At 39.3% G+C, this 16,792-nt stretch overlaps 1 protein-coding gene across 1 annotated transcript in view; it reads left to right on the top strand.

Moving 5' to 3' along the window:
* The first annotated feature begins 5,847 nt into the window (after positions 1-5,847).
* The window catches only part of pex5la (peroxisomal biogenesis factor 5-like a), a 37,137-nt gene continuing 26,192 nt past the window's right edge, over positions 5,848-16,792 (top strand). The window contains exons 1-2 of the mRNA XM_062395789.1: positions 5,848-5,931; positions 15,328-15,439. Of these exons, the coding sequence (XP_062251773.1) occupies positions 5,863-5,931; positions 15,328-15,439 (181 nt within the window). The 5' untranslated portion in view covers positions 5,848-5,862. The remainder of the gene's footprint in view (positions 5,932-15,327; positions 15,440-16,792) is intronic.

Raw genomic sequence — 16,792 nt, 5'->3', positions numbered from 1 at the left:
TGTGTTGTGGCACTCCACATGCACTGGTGATTTCGCTGGTGCCCAGTTTCACTAGGAAAGATGGAGTGTGACTTCAGCTCAGCACCGCCAGCTGATCTCTGAGGACCAGAAGGTTGCGTGTTGCCCTGTCAGGAAGCCTTAGGCTCCTAATGAGGCACGTTCGATGCCCAGAGGATCTGCTTTATCACGCTTTGTGAGCGTGAGAAGCTGTGGCCATCCGCTCATTAGTTGCTTCTCACTGTGGCCAGTAGTTCTGCAAACATTTCCCTCACATGTCCATAGTTTTCATTCCTTCCCTTTGATCAATATTCCATCTGCAGTGAGACACCCCTATTTTGTGGCGTCTCTCTGAAGCCAAGAGCGAATCATGAGAGGTGAGAGACTAGATGTTTGCCAGCAGCACAGAGACACATCAAAAACCACAGTGTATTATTAGAGCCAGCTGAGGCTGTAGCATGTGGGAAACATGACGACAGATTGGTCTCTGGGTTCAGACCCTTCTTTGCAACAGAGAGTGGAACAGTGTTTTTGTCTTGAGTCTTCTTTTGTCTGTCTACAACCCGAGCTTTATAAGGGTGGCTATTTTTCCCTTGAGGCTCTGGAATAGATCTGCTGGGGAAGCCTCTTCTCTGTTACATAACGCAGGACTTAAATGTCACCTGTTTAACACAATAAAATGGATCAACACAGAGGTGGCCTGATTTAGAGCAGTAGGTATTCCCTCGTGAAATCCATCCTTTACAGGAATGGTTGAGAAGCCTGTGCAGTGCATTTTATATTAAATAAGCATTTTATACTGTATTGACTGTTTTAAAATTCAGGCGGTAACATTGGATGTAGTGGATGGAATTTAGACCTAATCAGTTTGTGCTCATGTAGTTGGGAATGAGAAAGGAATATTCTTTTAGCGACTCATGTAAACATCATAATCAGACAAAATACATAGTCGGAATATTGGTGTTCATTTAAACATAGTCACTATTTGAGATGACAAACTACTGACTACCGGACAGTAGTTAAATGGGTCCTCGCCAAAAGCTCAGAGTCTGTATGTAAATGCTACTGTAGAAAAGGTTTGATTATAAATCCTGACTTCTGGACAACTCTATAGTTGGTCAGACAATCCTCAACTTTAAAGGATTTATTATCTTTACATGGGAAACCTATACTCTGAATATTGATTAATGGTAAAGGACAGAATGCATAGGGAAGAAAACCTTATAATAAAGTACGTATCAGTCACTATACTTAGCCACAGGACAGAAACAGGGACCTGAGTTGACCCTCATACCAAAGAATGGTAGGGTTACATCCCCCCCATCACCGTGTCTGGAGACCCGTGTTGATGAGACCCCTTGAACTAAAGATTTCGGAAAAGTACGGTACGGCCATGTCCCAGTAGTGTTTCATCGATAAAGGAGCTTCCGTGTGTATATTCAGTGACACGTGAAATTCAGTATATATTATTTCCTCTCACTTGGATGCCACAGATGATACAATGCAGCAGTGCTGCAGTAATAATGTAATTTTACTCATCATTAGTCTGAGTCACCATGCATGCCTCTGTTGTTTGAGATGGATTACCTGGGAATGTTCAGATGTATTTTTTTACTCCTGCTCAGTATATTGATACTGTTGCAGTCTCTTTTGTCATTTTAATGGGGAGATAGACACCAACAATAACATACATAAGAAAAGCACAAATAAAGTAAATATACACAACTAAATATAAAACTACCAAATCAAACATAACTACACAATCTTGTTCATCAAACCCACTTTCTGACCTTCATAATTGGTAAACTACCGGATGAGGATGTCATCTTTTTAAAAGATGACATCCAACCATATCCCCCCATTCGATTAAAAATGAGGTGACTTCAGTTTGTATTGATGCCTGACTCTTGTTAAACCAGGTCATGAGCAGGGTTGTAACCTGGGTCAGATCCATAGACTGTTTATAAAGATGTACGACACGTCTCCACTACCTTGCACTATCCAGAAATGAAGCCAAGATACCTTGGATACAAACGCTGCCATGTCAAACATCTTGAGTCTGTGCAGAGGCGATCAGGGGGCGGAGCCATGTTAGTGAGGTCCTGCCGATACATGCACTTGGCCAATCATGAGTATCATCAAATATCTAGTTAAAACCAAACATATTGGGAAAATGAGCCCTTGAATATACATCCGTGTGATGACAGAAGCCTTTTTTGAGACAAATTTATTGGATATTTGATCTTTTTGGTCCCGTCTGCTAACATGGAGAAGGCGGGATTTACGACCTACAGTGTACCGCAGCCAGATACCACATAGCCATCTTTTAAAACAGTCTTGATTAAATCACATCAACTCATTGGAACAGCCTGACAAACCCGCTAACCATATTACAAAAGTGGAAAATAAAATCATTTGTCTACTTGTCAAGGCCTGAAGATTCAGAGCACTTTTGAATTAGCTTTTAAATAGATGAACTGAACCCTGTTGGAAAAGATAAGTTGAAATCAGTTTTATTACATTTTTGAAGCAGCTCTTTGAAGCAGACAAATATTAGCCTAAAGGATCCGTCGTTATTTGATTTAGTCAGGTTAAAAGAACATGTGCTTCTTTCACCAAAAAACAAACAAAGGTTTCTCTCAAGTCTTTGCTTCTGCCTGAGATCGAAACTGCAGTTTTTTATTTAAATCAATTTTTCTCTGAACAAACTTCTCTCCAGAAACTTCTGGTTTGTACTTTGTAATGAAATTCATAAAGAGGTTCAGTCCTGGCTCTGAGAATACCTGTGTATGACACCAACTTACCAGTAAATGTATTAGATGGAGCGATGACCACACTGTGATGGCTGGGGACGTAGTCGATTCAATTTCTTGAAATATACAGTAACACCTAGAGGCCAAGTGTCACCAGCAGCACCTTAATGATTTGATTAAGATTTGATGAAGGAGTTTGCATAATGACGCTGTTCATTTCCTCTGCTCTGGATAATTAGTTTAGTAATAGTAATTAGTTTTTCTGATTGTGCCTTCCAGAACTGCGACGTGGTGAACCAATCTTTTCTCCTTTGTGCTGTATTAAGAGAGTACACAATATTTTGTTCAGCTCAGACACTGAAATACAATTATAAACAAAACAGTTATTAATTAATGTTACTGTCTTCGATATTGTTGATTATTCTCCCTTTTGCTAAAAAAAATTATTTCAAAACAGCTGCGTGTGTCAACCCCTGTGACTCCTACTGACAAACACATCGATATTAATTACTCCACGAACGAGAGCCTGCTTAGCAAAAGTTGGCCTGAAACAACAGAGCAGCCGAGACTGCACGCCAACACAAACCAACTGTGTGAAGATATCCTCGCCACTGTTGGCTCTCACAATACCTGCACATACGGCAAATAGGGAACATGGAGCACTGTTCAAACTGCATTCTCTGCCATTCTGATAGAGAAATAATATCTATAAACAAATATTCCATCTTGTTTGGAGCTCTTCTGAATTATCTCTGGCCTTGTGAAAACCGCTTTGCTCCTGGCAGCCGTGTTCGCGACGGATGTTGTCTGTTTGCACCGAGCGAGTCGAAGCGAGGGAGGGGGCTCAGGTGGCTTTTCGGGACTTTATTATAACATTAGGGCTTTCAAGGAAACTCTGAGCGTGTGCATTTTTGTGACATGATCTGTTGAAGAAATCAGTGGCAGAAACGCCTAATCCGTTTTTCTGGCGAGTGGAAACGTGAAGAGCACTAACAAGATCCAGCTAAAAGGCTTGCAGGGTGCTTCGTGTTCCGTCTACGCAGGCGACTTCACACAGTTTGATCAATGTAGAAGCCGAGTGTGACGAGCAGCCGTTTCTCCCTCTCTGTTGTCTCTCTGGTCAGCAAATTTAATTGCAGGAGGATGAGTGCTTCTCCGAGATGGGATGTGTCACCTCCTGTGACAGAGGTAATTCTGTGACATGTGCGTGTCTTGAGATGATTAATCGTCGAATGTATAATCTATCTTGTGGCAGCGGGTAAATTGTAAAAGTGAATGAATGTTTGAAGGGAGGTGGGTGGCTTCTGCAGTCCAGCCTCTGTCATAAAGTGAAGGTGAAGAGGATGATAATAGTCTGGCGGAATCAATTTGACGTCTTATGTAATACATTTTTACTGTTATGTAATGTGTCGGTGACAATTATCGCATAAGGTCAGGACAGTGGTCTTCCCGAGGAGGGCCTGTGTGTGGTGGAGGAGGGCAGGACAACTGATGCTCGGAGGGTAAATGTCGGTATCGCGGTCACGATTATCAGTCTTTTAGTTTTTTTTGATAATATTACGATTGTTCAACTTTTTTTAGAAAGTGACAAAGGTCTTCCTCCGGTGACAAGCAGTAGTACTGCAGGTTCCCTGACTTAAAAAGTGTAACTTTTTTTATTAATTATTTTTTCATTTATTTGCGGCTCTTAGGTTCAGACAGTTCTCTAAAGGGTGTTAATGTGGATTAAACAGCTTCTCTCTGGTGACTGTCAAAAAGTCCCATATGAAATAAAAAGATTTTACAAAGTGAGCGATAACAACAATGCAACTTTTATTGTGACATAACATTATTCTCAAGTGTAACATTAATGAATTAATATTTGTAAATGATATTGGATCAGAACATATAATGTTATATTATCTTTGAAAAACCGTAACAATTTGTTATTTCCAGAAGTTACACTGAAGTAATTCAACCAACACATTAATTATATTTTGAAGAGAACTATGTTTCCGGACATTCTCCTTCAAACAGAAGTTTCACTAGGCAGGAAATTCAGAACAAATATCTTGGACTAAAGCTCCTAAAGTATTGCTGCAATCTGTTAAACAGTTTCCCTTTGTAAAAACATTCCAGAAAATATAATTTTATTAGTTTCTGGAAAATGTATTTTGGTAAGTCAAAGCAGAAATGCAATGCAGGCAGAGGAGCGTTTGATGTGCAAAGGTCCCCAGGCAGAATCAAACCAGGGACTTTGTTTGCAACTGTGATTGAGGTTAGATTGATAATTAGAACATCCAAACTAAAATTTGCCCCACAACAGAAACAGATGAGTACTCAATTAGATTAAAAAATAGTTATTAATATGTTAATATTCTCTAATCATTTGAAATTGCAGATCACACAGGTTTGAAAACTCATGTAGGTTGGGCCCTGCTATTATTAGGTCTGCATATTACCATCATTTTCTTCAGCGGTTCATTTATTGATTAGTTTCCTGATTAGCTGGTTGGTCTAGAAAATTCAAAATAATTTGTAATAATTTGCCAGAGTGCTTCAAATGTTTAACTTTTTCTGACTAACCCAGAGGATATTTAAAGCACTATCACAGGAGAAAAACACATAGTATTCACATTCTAGAAACTGGAACTACAGGGTTGCATAGATCCAGGATTTTTTTCCTATTTAAGTTTTACAATCACAACCTACAGTTATAACATCACAAACTAGTGGACACATAATAGACACACACAGAACTGTACACACAGTGAGCTGTAGGATGTGAAATGAGCTCCGAACAATATTCTGTGATCATACTGTGGACAAATACTGATGTGGACGACCATGCTCATCATTGTCTAAAGTCAAACCCTCTACATTGTGCAGTGACCCTCCTCTCATCGCCATAGTCTTGTGGAAATGTCTTCAGTCGATTTTTTGTGGTTGTTAGACAGCCCCCTCGTGCTTCTAGTAATTCATCATTATAAGCTAAAGTCTGTTCTGTAAGATGCCCTGAAGAGGTTAAAATAAAATATAAAATCACTGAGTTGTCCAACTGTCCTGACACGAGTCATTGTTGATCTCACTGTTGTAGGGGAAAGACTCTAGGGCCGCAGATAAGACTGTTGCCATGGTCCTGAAGGAGATACCAAGTAAGGCGTCATCAGAAGGGAAGCCCCTCCTCACAGTGACTACCAAGGTGGGCAGAACCATTTCAGAAACCTCCCTCGACCTCCCCCCCTGCCTCCAAGTGGAACTTCTTCCTGTGCTGTGCTACACCGAAACACTAGCAAAGCTTTAAGTGTCCTACGACTGACCGCTGTCTACTAACGCATTACTTAAGCAACAATGATTTCATTTCCAGCTGCTCTATGGGGTATAAAACCCTTCAACAGCAAACAGTGACTCATAATCCAATGGCTGCAGTTATCCACGCTAGTCAAATTAGCCGTTGAAAGATTAATAGTGCTCTTAACTTTTACTGCATGTTTAATTGTGTACGGGGGGGGGGGGGGGATTAAACAGAGGGTCAACACAAATTTCCTGCCCAACTCCTAATCGGGTCAGAAATAACTTGCCCATGAACTTTTTACACCTCATAAGCAGCTAATCCTCAGCATAAACAGTGTATGGATGCATTTCCAAAATGCTATGGTATACCCAGCATAGCATTGAGCTACTGGCTGAGAGATCTGTGTGTAGAGTACTACAGCAAATGACTGTGTCCACTCTCACTTCTCCTTTGCTTTATTACGTTTTGTAGCTGGAAGGATTTGCTTCTCCAGATGCCAATATGAGTTCATCTTGCTCTGTCCTTCACTTCTTCTCTACAGTGTTTTTGTGTTTTTGTGTGTGTGTACGTGTGCTTGTTTGTTTGTGTGTGTGTGGGTGGGGGGGGGGGGGTCCTGCAGTGTGTTTCAATAACTTGTAGCATGCTTTTTAAATGATTGATTCTCTAATACATCAGTGGAAGGGATTTGATAATTGCTCAGCAGCACTTCTTGCAGACAGAAGAAGCTGCTTTACACCAACATATGACCTCTAATGTATTGTTTATTTTCGTCTCATGTGCCAAATATGATTACTCTATAAGAAAGGGTCAATAAAGAATAGGTTCCTTCTTTAACAGCTTTACTCATTCAGGAGCATAAGGTGCTGCAGTGTCACAGAAATTAATATGATGACACAACAGGTCAATAATCACAAATACAGTTCAGTTGTGTTATATCCCTGTTGGGAAACTTGGCTGGCAGTCAGGTGCCCAAGATAAAAGACAACACAAAGGGACAACGCATAAATAATAGCATGAATTCAAAAGAACAATTATGTTCCTATATGGCTGGCCGATATGGACAAAAATGTGATCAAGAACAAAAAATTTGTATAATTATCATGATAAATTTCACATTATTATTTGTTTTAAGTTTAAAGATTCTGAGGTAGGTTCATGGTGCTAAACCTCCTCACTGTGCTTACACAATGCATGTAATATAGAAGATTTGTTATATTGCATTGTTGATTGACAATACGTGACGACAATTATATATATTGTTTCATTTCCCAGCCCTAACTGGTCTTAAGATGTCTCCTATAAGATAATAAACAAAGTGTAGAACACGATTTAGTTCTAAGAAGTCACTAAAATGAATAAGCTCAGATAAGGTCTGCAAACTGAGGAGGTTTTTAACACAGGGGAACAAATGAGTTTCTACTTCTATTGCAGTTGCAGGCTGCTCTAAATCTGTGGCCTGATTGAATGGTTTGAACCTCGCAGTGCATGGGGCTAATTGCGCAGACTAATAAAAACCTGTTAACAACATTTCACCACCTTCCATCCTTCTGTGAAGAGACACATCGACTTCGAGCACAAATACGTGTCCAGCTTACCGTTCTAATATTAGATGGTTCCTTCACATCACTGTCTGAACCATTATCCAGTTCACTGAGGTTTTCATTGAGTGTCAGCAAAGACTACTGGCCTCACAGGAATTACAGTAATGAGTTTCATGCTGTTGGACATAAACACACAAAGACTTGCTTACGCGCAGAAAGCTCTCTCAGGCCTAGAGTAGCTGCAGAATGTAGTGAGAAATAGATATGCAATAACAATGTCTAGCACATATCCCATTGTTTTGTGATGCATGATTAATATTTATGTTACCATGACTACAAACGCCATTAATGAAATTACTATCATTACTTCCAAATTAAATTCATAAAGCAATTTTCCCTAATTATCTTAAATATCAATAAGAATCTATTATTTGTAAACAGAATGTCCATAAAGCAAATACAGTAATCACATGTGAGCCCACATGATAAATTAAATATGCCTTAATGTACACAATAAGTACTACTGGTATAATTGATCATTATAAGAGTCAATCTAACCATGTATCTTGATATGGATCTTGGTCACACTGCCTGGCCCCAATCATTATATATGGTCCTATTTTTAAATCCAGTGCTTTTCCTGACAATGTGCATTAGTCCATTACAGCAGAGCAACACAGCCCACTTCAAAACACTGTATCTTCCAAGTTCAGCCTCGTTTCAGCCTGAGGTCGATGCATTTTGACATTAATTAAATAGGTTTCAAATGGGCTTTATTGTCCTGAGAGGTCGTGGAATGGCACCAATACTTCAGCCTGAAAACACAACAATTAACTGCTGCTGTCAGTCGAGTCACATTTCCAGTAAGAACCTGCAATATCAACGTCAAGTCACTTCTCAGAGCTGCAGAGCAAAACAACGCAGCAGCAAACGGAGCAGATACCTGGATCACTGCTCAGGCCTTCTTCTTTTGTGCACCACACTTAACTCTCTCATATGCAATCACACACACAGGAGTAAGCAGCTGCTGCAAGTCAGCATTGTTTTCTCAGAGTAGGTGGTAAATATTTAATGCTTGAAGTGCAGAAGCAAGCGTAAGAAAAAAAAACTGATTAGGTTGCTTGTTTTCCTTTCTTATGTAAAGAATTTAATTTCGATCTGTAGATTTTTTTAAGTTCAGAATTTTTGTTTGACTTACATTTTTTGCAAAATACACACTAATTCACACTGTGGGGTCAAACGACTACTTAATGTTGTTTTCACTTGGACAGCCAAAAACTGCTGACTGGAGTTCTTCTCTCTGGTGGCCGAGCTGGCTGCAGTTCTAGAGGCACCATGTCCCGGTTTGATGTCACTTAGCAAGTGACAGAGGCTAAGTGACAGGCTGTGGCTCCTCACGCCATATGTCAAGTCAAGTCTATTTGTAAAGTCCAATATGTCTCAATAGGCTTTACAGAGTTAGGGGTTTCAACTTGCACAGACTCTGAAAAGATAAGGGGAACTTGCAAGAGAGACCAAAATTGAAGCAGCATGAAAGATTGTGTCGAATTACTTCTAGAGCAACAAGGTTAAAAACTAAAAAAAGTTCGTAAATGTATCCCAAAATCCAGAATCCAAAGAAGCTCCATCTGTGACAACACAAAAACAAACTTAACACATAAACAAACCTCACTTTACTGAACTTAGGACTTACATTTCTGCATGGGAAATTAATTTGCTGCTGAAAGGATACATTTTGTGATATTTTGTCCTTTTCTCAAAATCATCTAATCCCGTTAAAACAAGCAATGAGTATATTTTACTAACAGTGTTACCTGTATAGCCAAAGCCTCTTATATCCTATTCTATGACGCTGACCTCAGATGTTGTCTAATTGACTATTGGCGAGATTAATAACTGTTCAATTTGAGACAATATAGATAAACTATCAGTGTTATGATTAAAAGCCATAATAGAAAAGTATTAGTTCAGCTTTTTTCAAATTTAATTTTCAATTTTGCAGCTTAGGACAAAATGATCCAGCCATTGTGATAACTCCAAATACCTGTCTAACCAAACGGCCATATGCAGGCTCCAGTATGGGAGCCCATGAACAGAACCCTAATAAGGAAACAAAATAATAAAGAAATAATGACCCAGATATGAAAAAAATATACCACAAAAAATACAGATGCTTATGAGTTACATGTGAAATAATTCCTCATCGCAACTTGTGGACATCGTTGCGTGTGATCTTACACAACTTACACTGTTGTAAATTTCCCTCTTTGATATTTTGGATCCACGTTTCCCTTCCTGTGGTGTTCTCCACCCTCTCCTCCTCCTGTCCTCAGCCTCTTTCCAGGCAATGGCAGGTTTAACTGGTGCACAGCTCCCCTGACAGCAACATCTGAGAGATCTCTTGGAATCAAGCCCAAGTGGCACAATTAGCTGAAGTTTTCCATGACATAATTATCTAGATTACTCCTTAAACTTGTAAACAAAATGACAAGGTGTTTTGAAGAGGGGGTGAAAAAAAAAAGGTACAACAAAGACAGCGAGAGGAAAAGCCAACCTGCTTGTAGTCAGAGTAATGGCTCAGCTTCTCTCTTGGGTTAAGAGTGAACCTATAATAACATAATGCTACTTGCTACCAAAAAGCCTGACGCATTTCCCCCGATGAATGCAGTGGATCTGCTGTTCCCCATTGTCTGGATGACAAGAAGGGGAAAATTCAAAAGGTCTCATCATTTCAATACCATTATTTCAAATTGGCCCCCATGGCAATCGCAGGAAGGGCTTTGAAGACCATCAACAGTGATTGTGTAATGGTCGCTGCAGATGGCAGTGACCCTCATCAGCAGTGAAGTACGGACCCAAGCAGAAGCTCAACACAAAAAATCAGTGTTCATTATTAGATGGCATCACAGAGTGTACCTAAAGATGGACAACATGTCTCCACTTCGTTCAACTGTCCAAAAATCAAGTCCAAATATCCAGATTTGAACGACGCCATCCTGCACATTTGGCGGTAGAGCAGAAGTGATCAGAGGTGGAGAAGGGGTGACAAAGTCTTACTGATACAAAAAATAACAGAAACATTCTTTTATAAATATAAATTTTAAGTCTAGCGTGTTGCCACATTAACATTTATTTTGCTCAACCTAAAGCTGAGCATGTCATTGGGATATTATAGTTTTGCAGGTAATTGCTTACAATTAAATAATGTTGAGTGAGTTGGAATATGTGTTTCAAGGACAAACCTGAAACCTCAGCAGTTGTTACAATGTTCAACAGGTAACTGCTTTTTAATGATGTGGTTGATCAGTTCACATTAACAGCACTGTTCATACTTGATGTTGTGCCTGAGGCGGTGTCTGAAAAGAAATACACGAGCTGATTTAGTCTCCCCGAAAAGCAGCATTCTCTGTGTAAGCTTTTATAAAACAGAGATCAAAATGAATCCATAACTGTAAAATCCCTGACAAAGGCAAGTTTTATCTTTTTTATTTATTAATTTGTAATTCTTACTTGTAAGGAATCCTGAATGATACGAGTGGATGATGCAAAAGAATGAATAAACTTTGATAATCTAATAACTTCTAAGTCTTAAATAAAATAATATTACGAGACTATGTTAGAGACAGAGATAAATAAAATGTTTCATTCATAATTTCTGTCCAGTTGCAACAAAGCTTATGTTTATAAATAATTTTTAAAATATAATAAAGAGAGATGACAGTTACTCAGATTTAACATTTCAAATGAACAACATTATAAAACCCAAATATATTGTTTGTTATAATGATGTTAAAACAAACAAATCTGGAACCAGATAATTCAAATATTTGCCTGAAAATAACGGAAGATTCATCCTCTGTCAATTCAGCTAGACTATTAATTAATAATTTCAGCTCTAATTGGATTGACAAGAATCAGATCTTGCACCCCACTTAACAAACATAATTTTAAAAACAACCAACCAAGACTCTTGTAACACTGTGGATCAGATCCACAGTGTTACAAGAGTCCATAAGCTTATTCTGTAGCAAGGTGCAGATTTTCGGAAAAATATACAATACAGTAACACAGAGAGCTACTGCAGAGACACACGCACACACACAGGCTGAAAAAAGTGCTTTGATATGGTAAATTATAGCACGGAGGACAAGCGCTGCTGTTTTTGTTTAGTGTGAATGACAAGCAGACTCTCCTCTCACCGCTCGGGCTGTATCTGTCAGTTTAATAATTTCTACCTTTGCTTTAGGTGGTAGTTTAATGAGTTTACTGTGGTTAGAAATCATCTAATTAAAACAGCAGAGGCCATTTGAGATGATTCATTACTTCCGTTAAAGGCCAGCGGTTATGTGGCTATTATGCGGGTTCATGAAGTTTTGAAGTGGATATGAAATGAAGCATCCGCTTCATTTACTACACCAACAACTGTATTGCAGCCTTCAGTCAGACTCAATTACACAACAAGCACGCACCGTAAACCACTCAATAAATTCAACCTCTAAAAACAAGTCAACCGCAGTGTATTCTCGTCCGATGATTTGTCGCTGTAGTCCAAGATTGGGGGGAAAAACATGGGCTGGCAGCAGTGATGGGTGAAATCAGGTTACTTCACACTGTGAAACTTCCCCATGAACCAAAACTATATTCTAACACCAGAACAGCACAAACTCTAATTACCTGTACTGGGTCAGGGTTCTTGCTGAGCAGCACAAACTCTCACTAAACAAAGTAACTACCCTTCTCTTTCTCTAGATTATTTATGTTAAATTTCCAAAAAGTGGGGTAGTGTTTCTCTCTTAGCAATTTTATCCTCCAGATTCTTTGATGTAGCTCAACTCTATGTGAATCAACATTTTTATTATCAACCAACAGTTCTGTTAAATATGCATAGAACAAAACATCATAATATATACATCATCATAAATTATAATTAGCTTTCTCTTCCACATTAAGAATCATGTTCCGATCGGGTCTGCAGGGAAACACAAACCAATTGAACAGCTTAAAAAAACTAATTTACATTGTTTTTACCATCATGAGACTTCATGACTTCTTATTGTATAAGAATTGCTTATAAACATGAATGTGAATAGATCATAGACTGTTTCTGAGGATGGAAAAGTCTTGATCACCACCTGTTGGCTGGCTAAACTATAGCTGTTCAATCTGACCTCCTCCATGTTAGTAAATGGGACATGTACTACAGTGAAAAAAGTGAGTTCACATTTCATTTATTTTACATAACTAGGGTTTCTTTCATTCTACCTCTCACTCTGATGTACAATCACATTTTCATTTATCTAGTGAAACATCATGATTGACAGCTGTGACAAACTCACCATTGGCCGAGTGTGTGTATCGGCGGGATCTCACTTAACCACGGCTCCATCCCATGATTGCTACTGCACAGACTTTGGCTCCAAAGGCCTGAGATGGCAGCGTTTGTAACCAGGCTATTTTGGGTTCATTTCTGGATGGTGGAAGGATGGGGAGACATCCTATTACACAGTCTATGTAACGGATTAATGCCTCAGAAGACATGCAAATTGGGTTTTATTGTTCCACTATTTAACTCAGTATAGAGATAATAACACACTGAAAAATAGAAAAACAGCATATGTGTGCATTATGAAAGGACAGAAGCAAACGGAGCAACCCACAATTAGTAAGTGTAATAACCTTTAAGCAATAAGTAAATATAATTCAAAACCACTTTCAGGTAACTTGCCCAACACTGCTGGTGACAGTGGTGAGGATGCCACCAGCTGCTGAAGACCAGTCCAGAACACAATCATCTCTCCTGCTGAGCTTCATGTCTCAACAAGTACAGGCTGAAAGGCTTTGGCCCATCCAATGGCAATCAGAGAGGAAACCCTCGATCCACAACCTCTCCAATACCAGAGCCGAAACAATGGCTGCACTACACATCCATAATTGTAAATGGAAATACTGCACAGTGATATGCTGTGAAACCCAAATCCACAATAAACACAAGGCAGGTTGTGTGCAGTCCATTACATCATTTAACTTTCAGCACCTTCATTAAAATTCTGCAACAATAGTGAATACACAATTCCTCACTGCCAGCATTATATACACACTACACAGGCTGACGACAGTGATGGTGGTGGCTCAACATTTCTATGAGACAAAACTGGTTTTCACTTCCAAATGATGAAGCACTGGTTGGCAGATTGAGTCCAGCTGCACCTGGTGTATCGAGGCGTCGGGCCAATAATGAATCAGAGGTAACTTATTCTGCACCTGCACTGGCAACGAGTACAAACCGGGGCATCACAGGCAGGAGGTCAAGATGTGGAAGATGTAAATAAGCATTAGGAAATTATTATAAAGCTGTTTTTCTCGTTGGTGACTTGTTACATGAACTGCTGTAAAATGGTCATATCTCTGCAATAATCTGATTTCTTAAACAACATAAGACAAAATACCCATTCTCTAAATAATATAAATTTCGGTAAGTTTCTGAAAAATGTTTTTTCTATATGTGTATCTTGGATGTGTATGTTTAGTGTCTACATGTTAGTCTTCCGTGGTGGTGAACTGTACTGCATCATTTTGACTTGTGTTAATAACGTTGTCATTTACAAACATGAGGAGAGAATAATATTAAACACACATTTCAGTATAATCCAGTCCAGTACAACTATTATGGCACCTCAATCACAAAAACATTGTTGTATTACCCCTCTCTGACCCCGTCAATAAAAACTGAACGTTGCCTGTACAAAAGCATTTAGTGTAAATAAACCAGTCAAACCAGTTTACATGTTTTCTACAAATCAGCAGTCAAATAAAGAAGCACAAAGGCTGCAGAGTCATAACTCACACATTTAAAATGTGCCTTTTAAATATGCCTGTGGATAGCAGAAGAAAATCTGAAAGCAAAGAATTGATCAAAATAAATTGAATACACCAGGTCATGTTCAGATAGATGGTAGAAGTTTGGGGAGACATCTCATCAGGGACAAGCTGCATGTATCGACTGGTTTTATACTCGCCAAGTTATTACAGTGTAACATTCACCAATCCCCTGCTTTACAAGGGTTATGATCAATTACTGTGGTTTTGATGTGTGTGTGTGTGTGTGTTTGCGTGTGCATGTGTGTGTATGCGTACATGTGGTGCAAATGATCATGTAAATGGTAAATGATCTGTATTTATCCTGTAATAGTCTTGATGACCACCAAAAGCGCTTTACAGTACATTTGTTTGCCATTCACCCATTCACACAAACATTCATACCGCCAACCTCCTGGTTAGAGGGCTGACCCGCTCTGCCCCCTGAGCCACAGCTGTGATTGGGGTATCAACCAATGACTAAACATGAGATGCATTAAAACAGAACTGCCACAATCTGGGCAACACCAGCTACGACTACTATAGAAGAACATGTCAGTTCACATCAGTAGCACAAGTAAATAGTGATGAGTTAGCAAAGAGGGGTTTAGTAATTGTATTGCTCACATTTTAAACATCTGAGCGGATAGACACACATTTGAATCACTTCAGTGTATCTATGTCAAGACAAACGAAAGATTTGCTGCAAACCAAAACAAAGTGTGTTACCTTCCTGAACAGACTCTGATCTGAGTCTGTATACTGACACTGACACTGAAGCACGACCAGAGAGATGAACTTCACTCCATGTTAACACAGCAGCCGCATGCAGAGGTTTGGATGAGGGGGGTTTGACAGAAACATGCCGAGTGAGAGCCTTAATCGTCTCGTCTGTTTGCCCTTACAGCTGGTGAGTGAGCAACAAGAGAGCCGCCCGCTTCTGAGCCCTTCCATTGACGATTTCCTCTGCGAGACCAAGTGTGATGGGGTTTCCCGCCCAGTGACTTCCAACACAGCTGGTACCGTACCCTGACTCGTCCCATTTATAACAGACCACCAAGCATATGAAGTTCTGCTTTAATTGGAGTCCTGTTTAAGTTACTGCACAGCAGCATGTAGAGGACAAAGTCTGATGTCACACTGTGGCTGTTAACACATGAGTTACTTTAATCTAAGTGCACAATGTGCTTGAACAAGGAACATTTTCAAAATATATATTCAATGATGTCTGGCTTTCCTCAAAGCTATAGAGCTATCACTTAACAAAGAATCACTTAAATGTTAACTTTAATGAATCAGAAATGGTGCAGAGACATTGGACCTATACTGTAAATGGCCACTCCTGTAAATTTTTTAATTTTTTTTAAATCCCAGATTCACCACTGCTGTGTTATGTAAGTGCTACTAGGAGTCAGAGATTTCCTGTCAGTCTAGAGTCACTTTGTGAGATGTGGTAGAAAACACAGGCAGGATTTTTCTGCCATTACACCATTTATTTTATTACAGCGCCTGAGAATATTTTGTCACACTGCCTTAGCTGAATGAAAAGGGAAAAAATGAGGGTTTTCTACCACATTTGACTGTCGTTTGTAGTCTAACTCGTTTCTCTGTCCTCTCCTCCTGCCTGGGGCTCAGCTGCTAAAATACTACACACACAGAGGGACAGACAGTGGAGCAGGGAGGCCACGACGGAGGAAGTGACCCGGGCGAATTTAAGATAATGGCTCACTCACGTAAATGACAACTCTGTCAAAAGGAAAAGAAGAAGCTAAACGATTTCTCCTTTCCTATTTTCTTTTCTGCAGTTGGTGTTGTTTTCTACAGCCACAGTACACCAACAGTACACTGTTACACACAAGCTGAAACTGAAGCTGTCTGAATCTAACCAGTTTATCTTAGTTTAGTTAAAACCATGAGGAAATTTGACATTTTTCAAGGTTGCCGTCTCCTCTCCATCTGATGATTCCATCTGCCTCTATTCTGTCTCCTCTGTGAAATGACAAACATGCCACATGCTTCATGTACACTGTGATTTAATGAGTCTGTTTCTTTTGCAGCTTTTGCAACCCATTTGGTTTAAATTAATAGAAAAAAACCTCACCACCTCAGCCGAGTGTAAAAGCTGATAATAGCTTATTGTTTCTCCTTCAAAGCTCTGGCCAAAATCTGCCGATGACATTTTTCTGGAAACATATTAATACTTATTATAATATATTTAAAGAAATACCTTAAAGGGATAGTTCAACTCCCTCATTATCTGCTCACCACGACTGTTTATGAGTTTGAACTGGATCGAGCTGATTGAACTACTCTGGATTTTTTTTACTTAGTTTTATGTGAAGTCAAGTCCAACATCTTCTTTGGTGTACTTC

The sequence above is a fragment of the Platichthys flesus genome, chromosome 9, assembly GCF_949316205.1.
Source record: "Platichthys flesus chromosome 9, fPlaFle2.1, whole genome shotgun sequence".
Classification (NCBI taxonomy): domain Eukaryota; kingdom Metazoa; phylum Chordata; class Actinopteri; order Pleuronectiformes; family Pleuronectidae; genus Platichthys; species Platichthys flesus.
The sequence above is the reverse complement of the archived record's forward strand: the minus strand, read 5'-3'. Positions and strand labels throughout refer to the sequence as shown.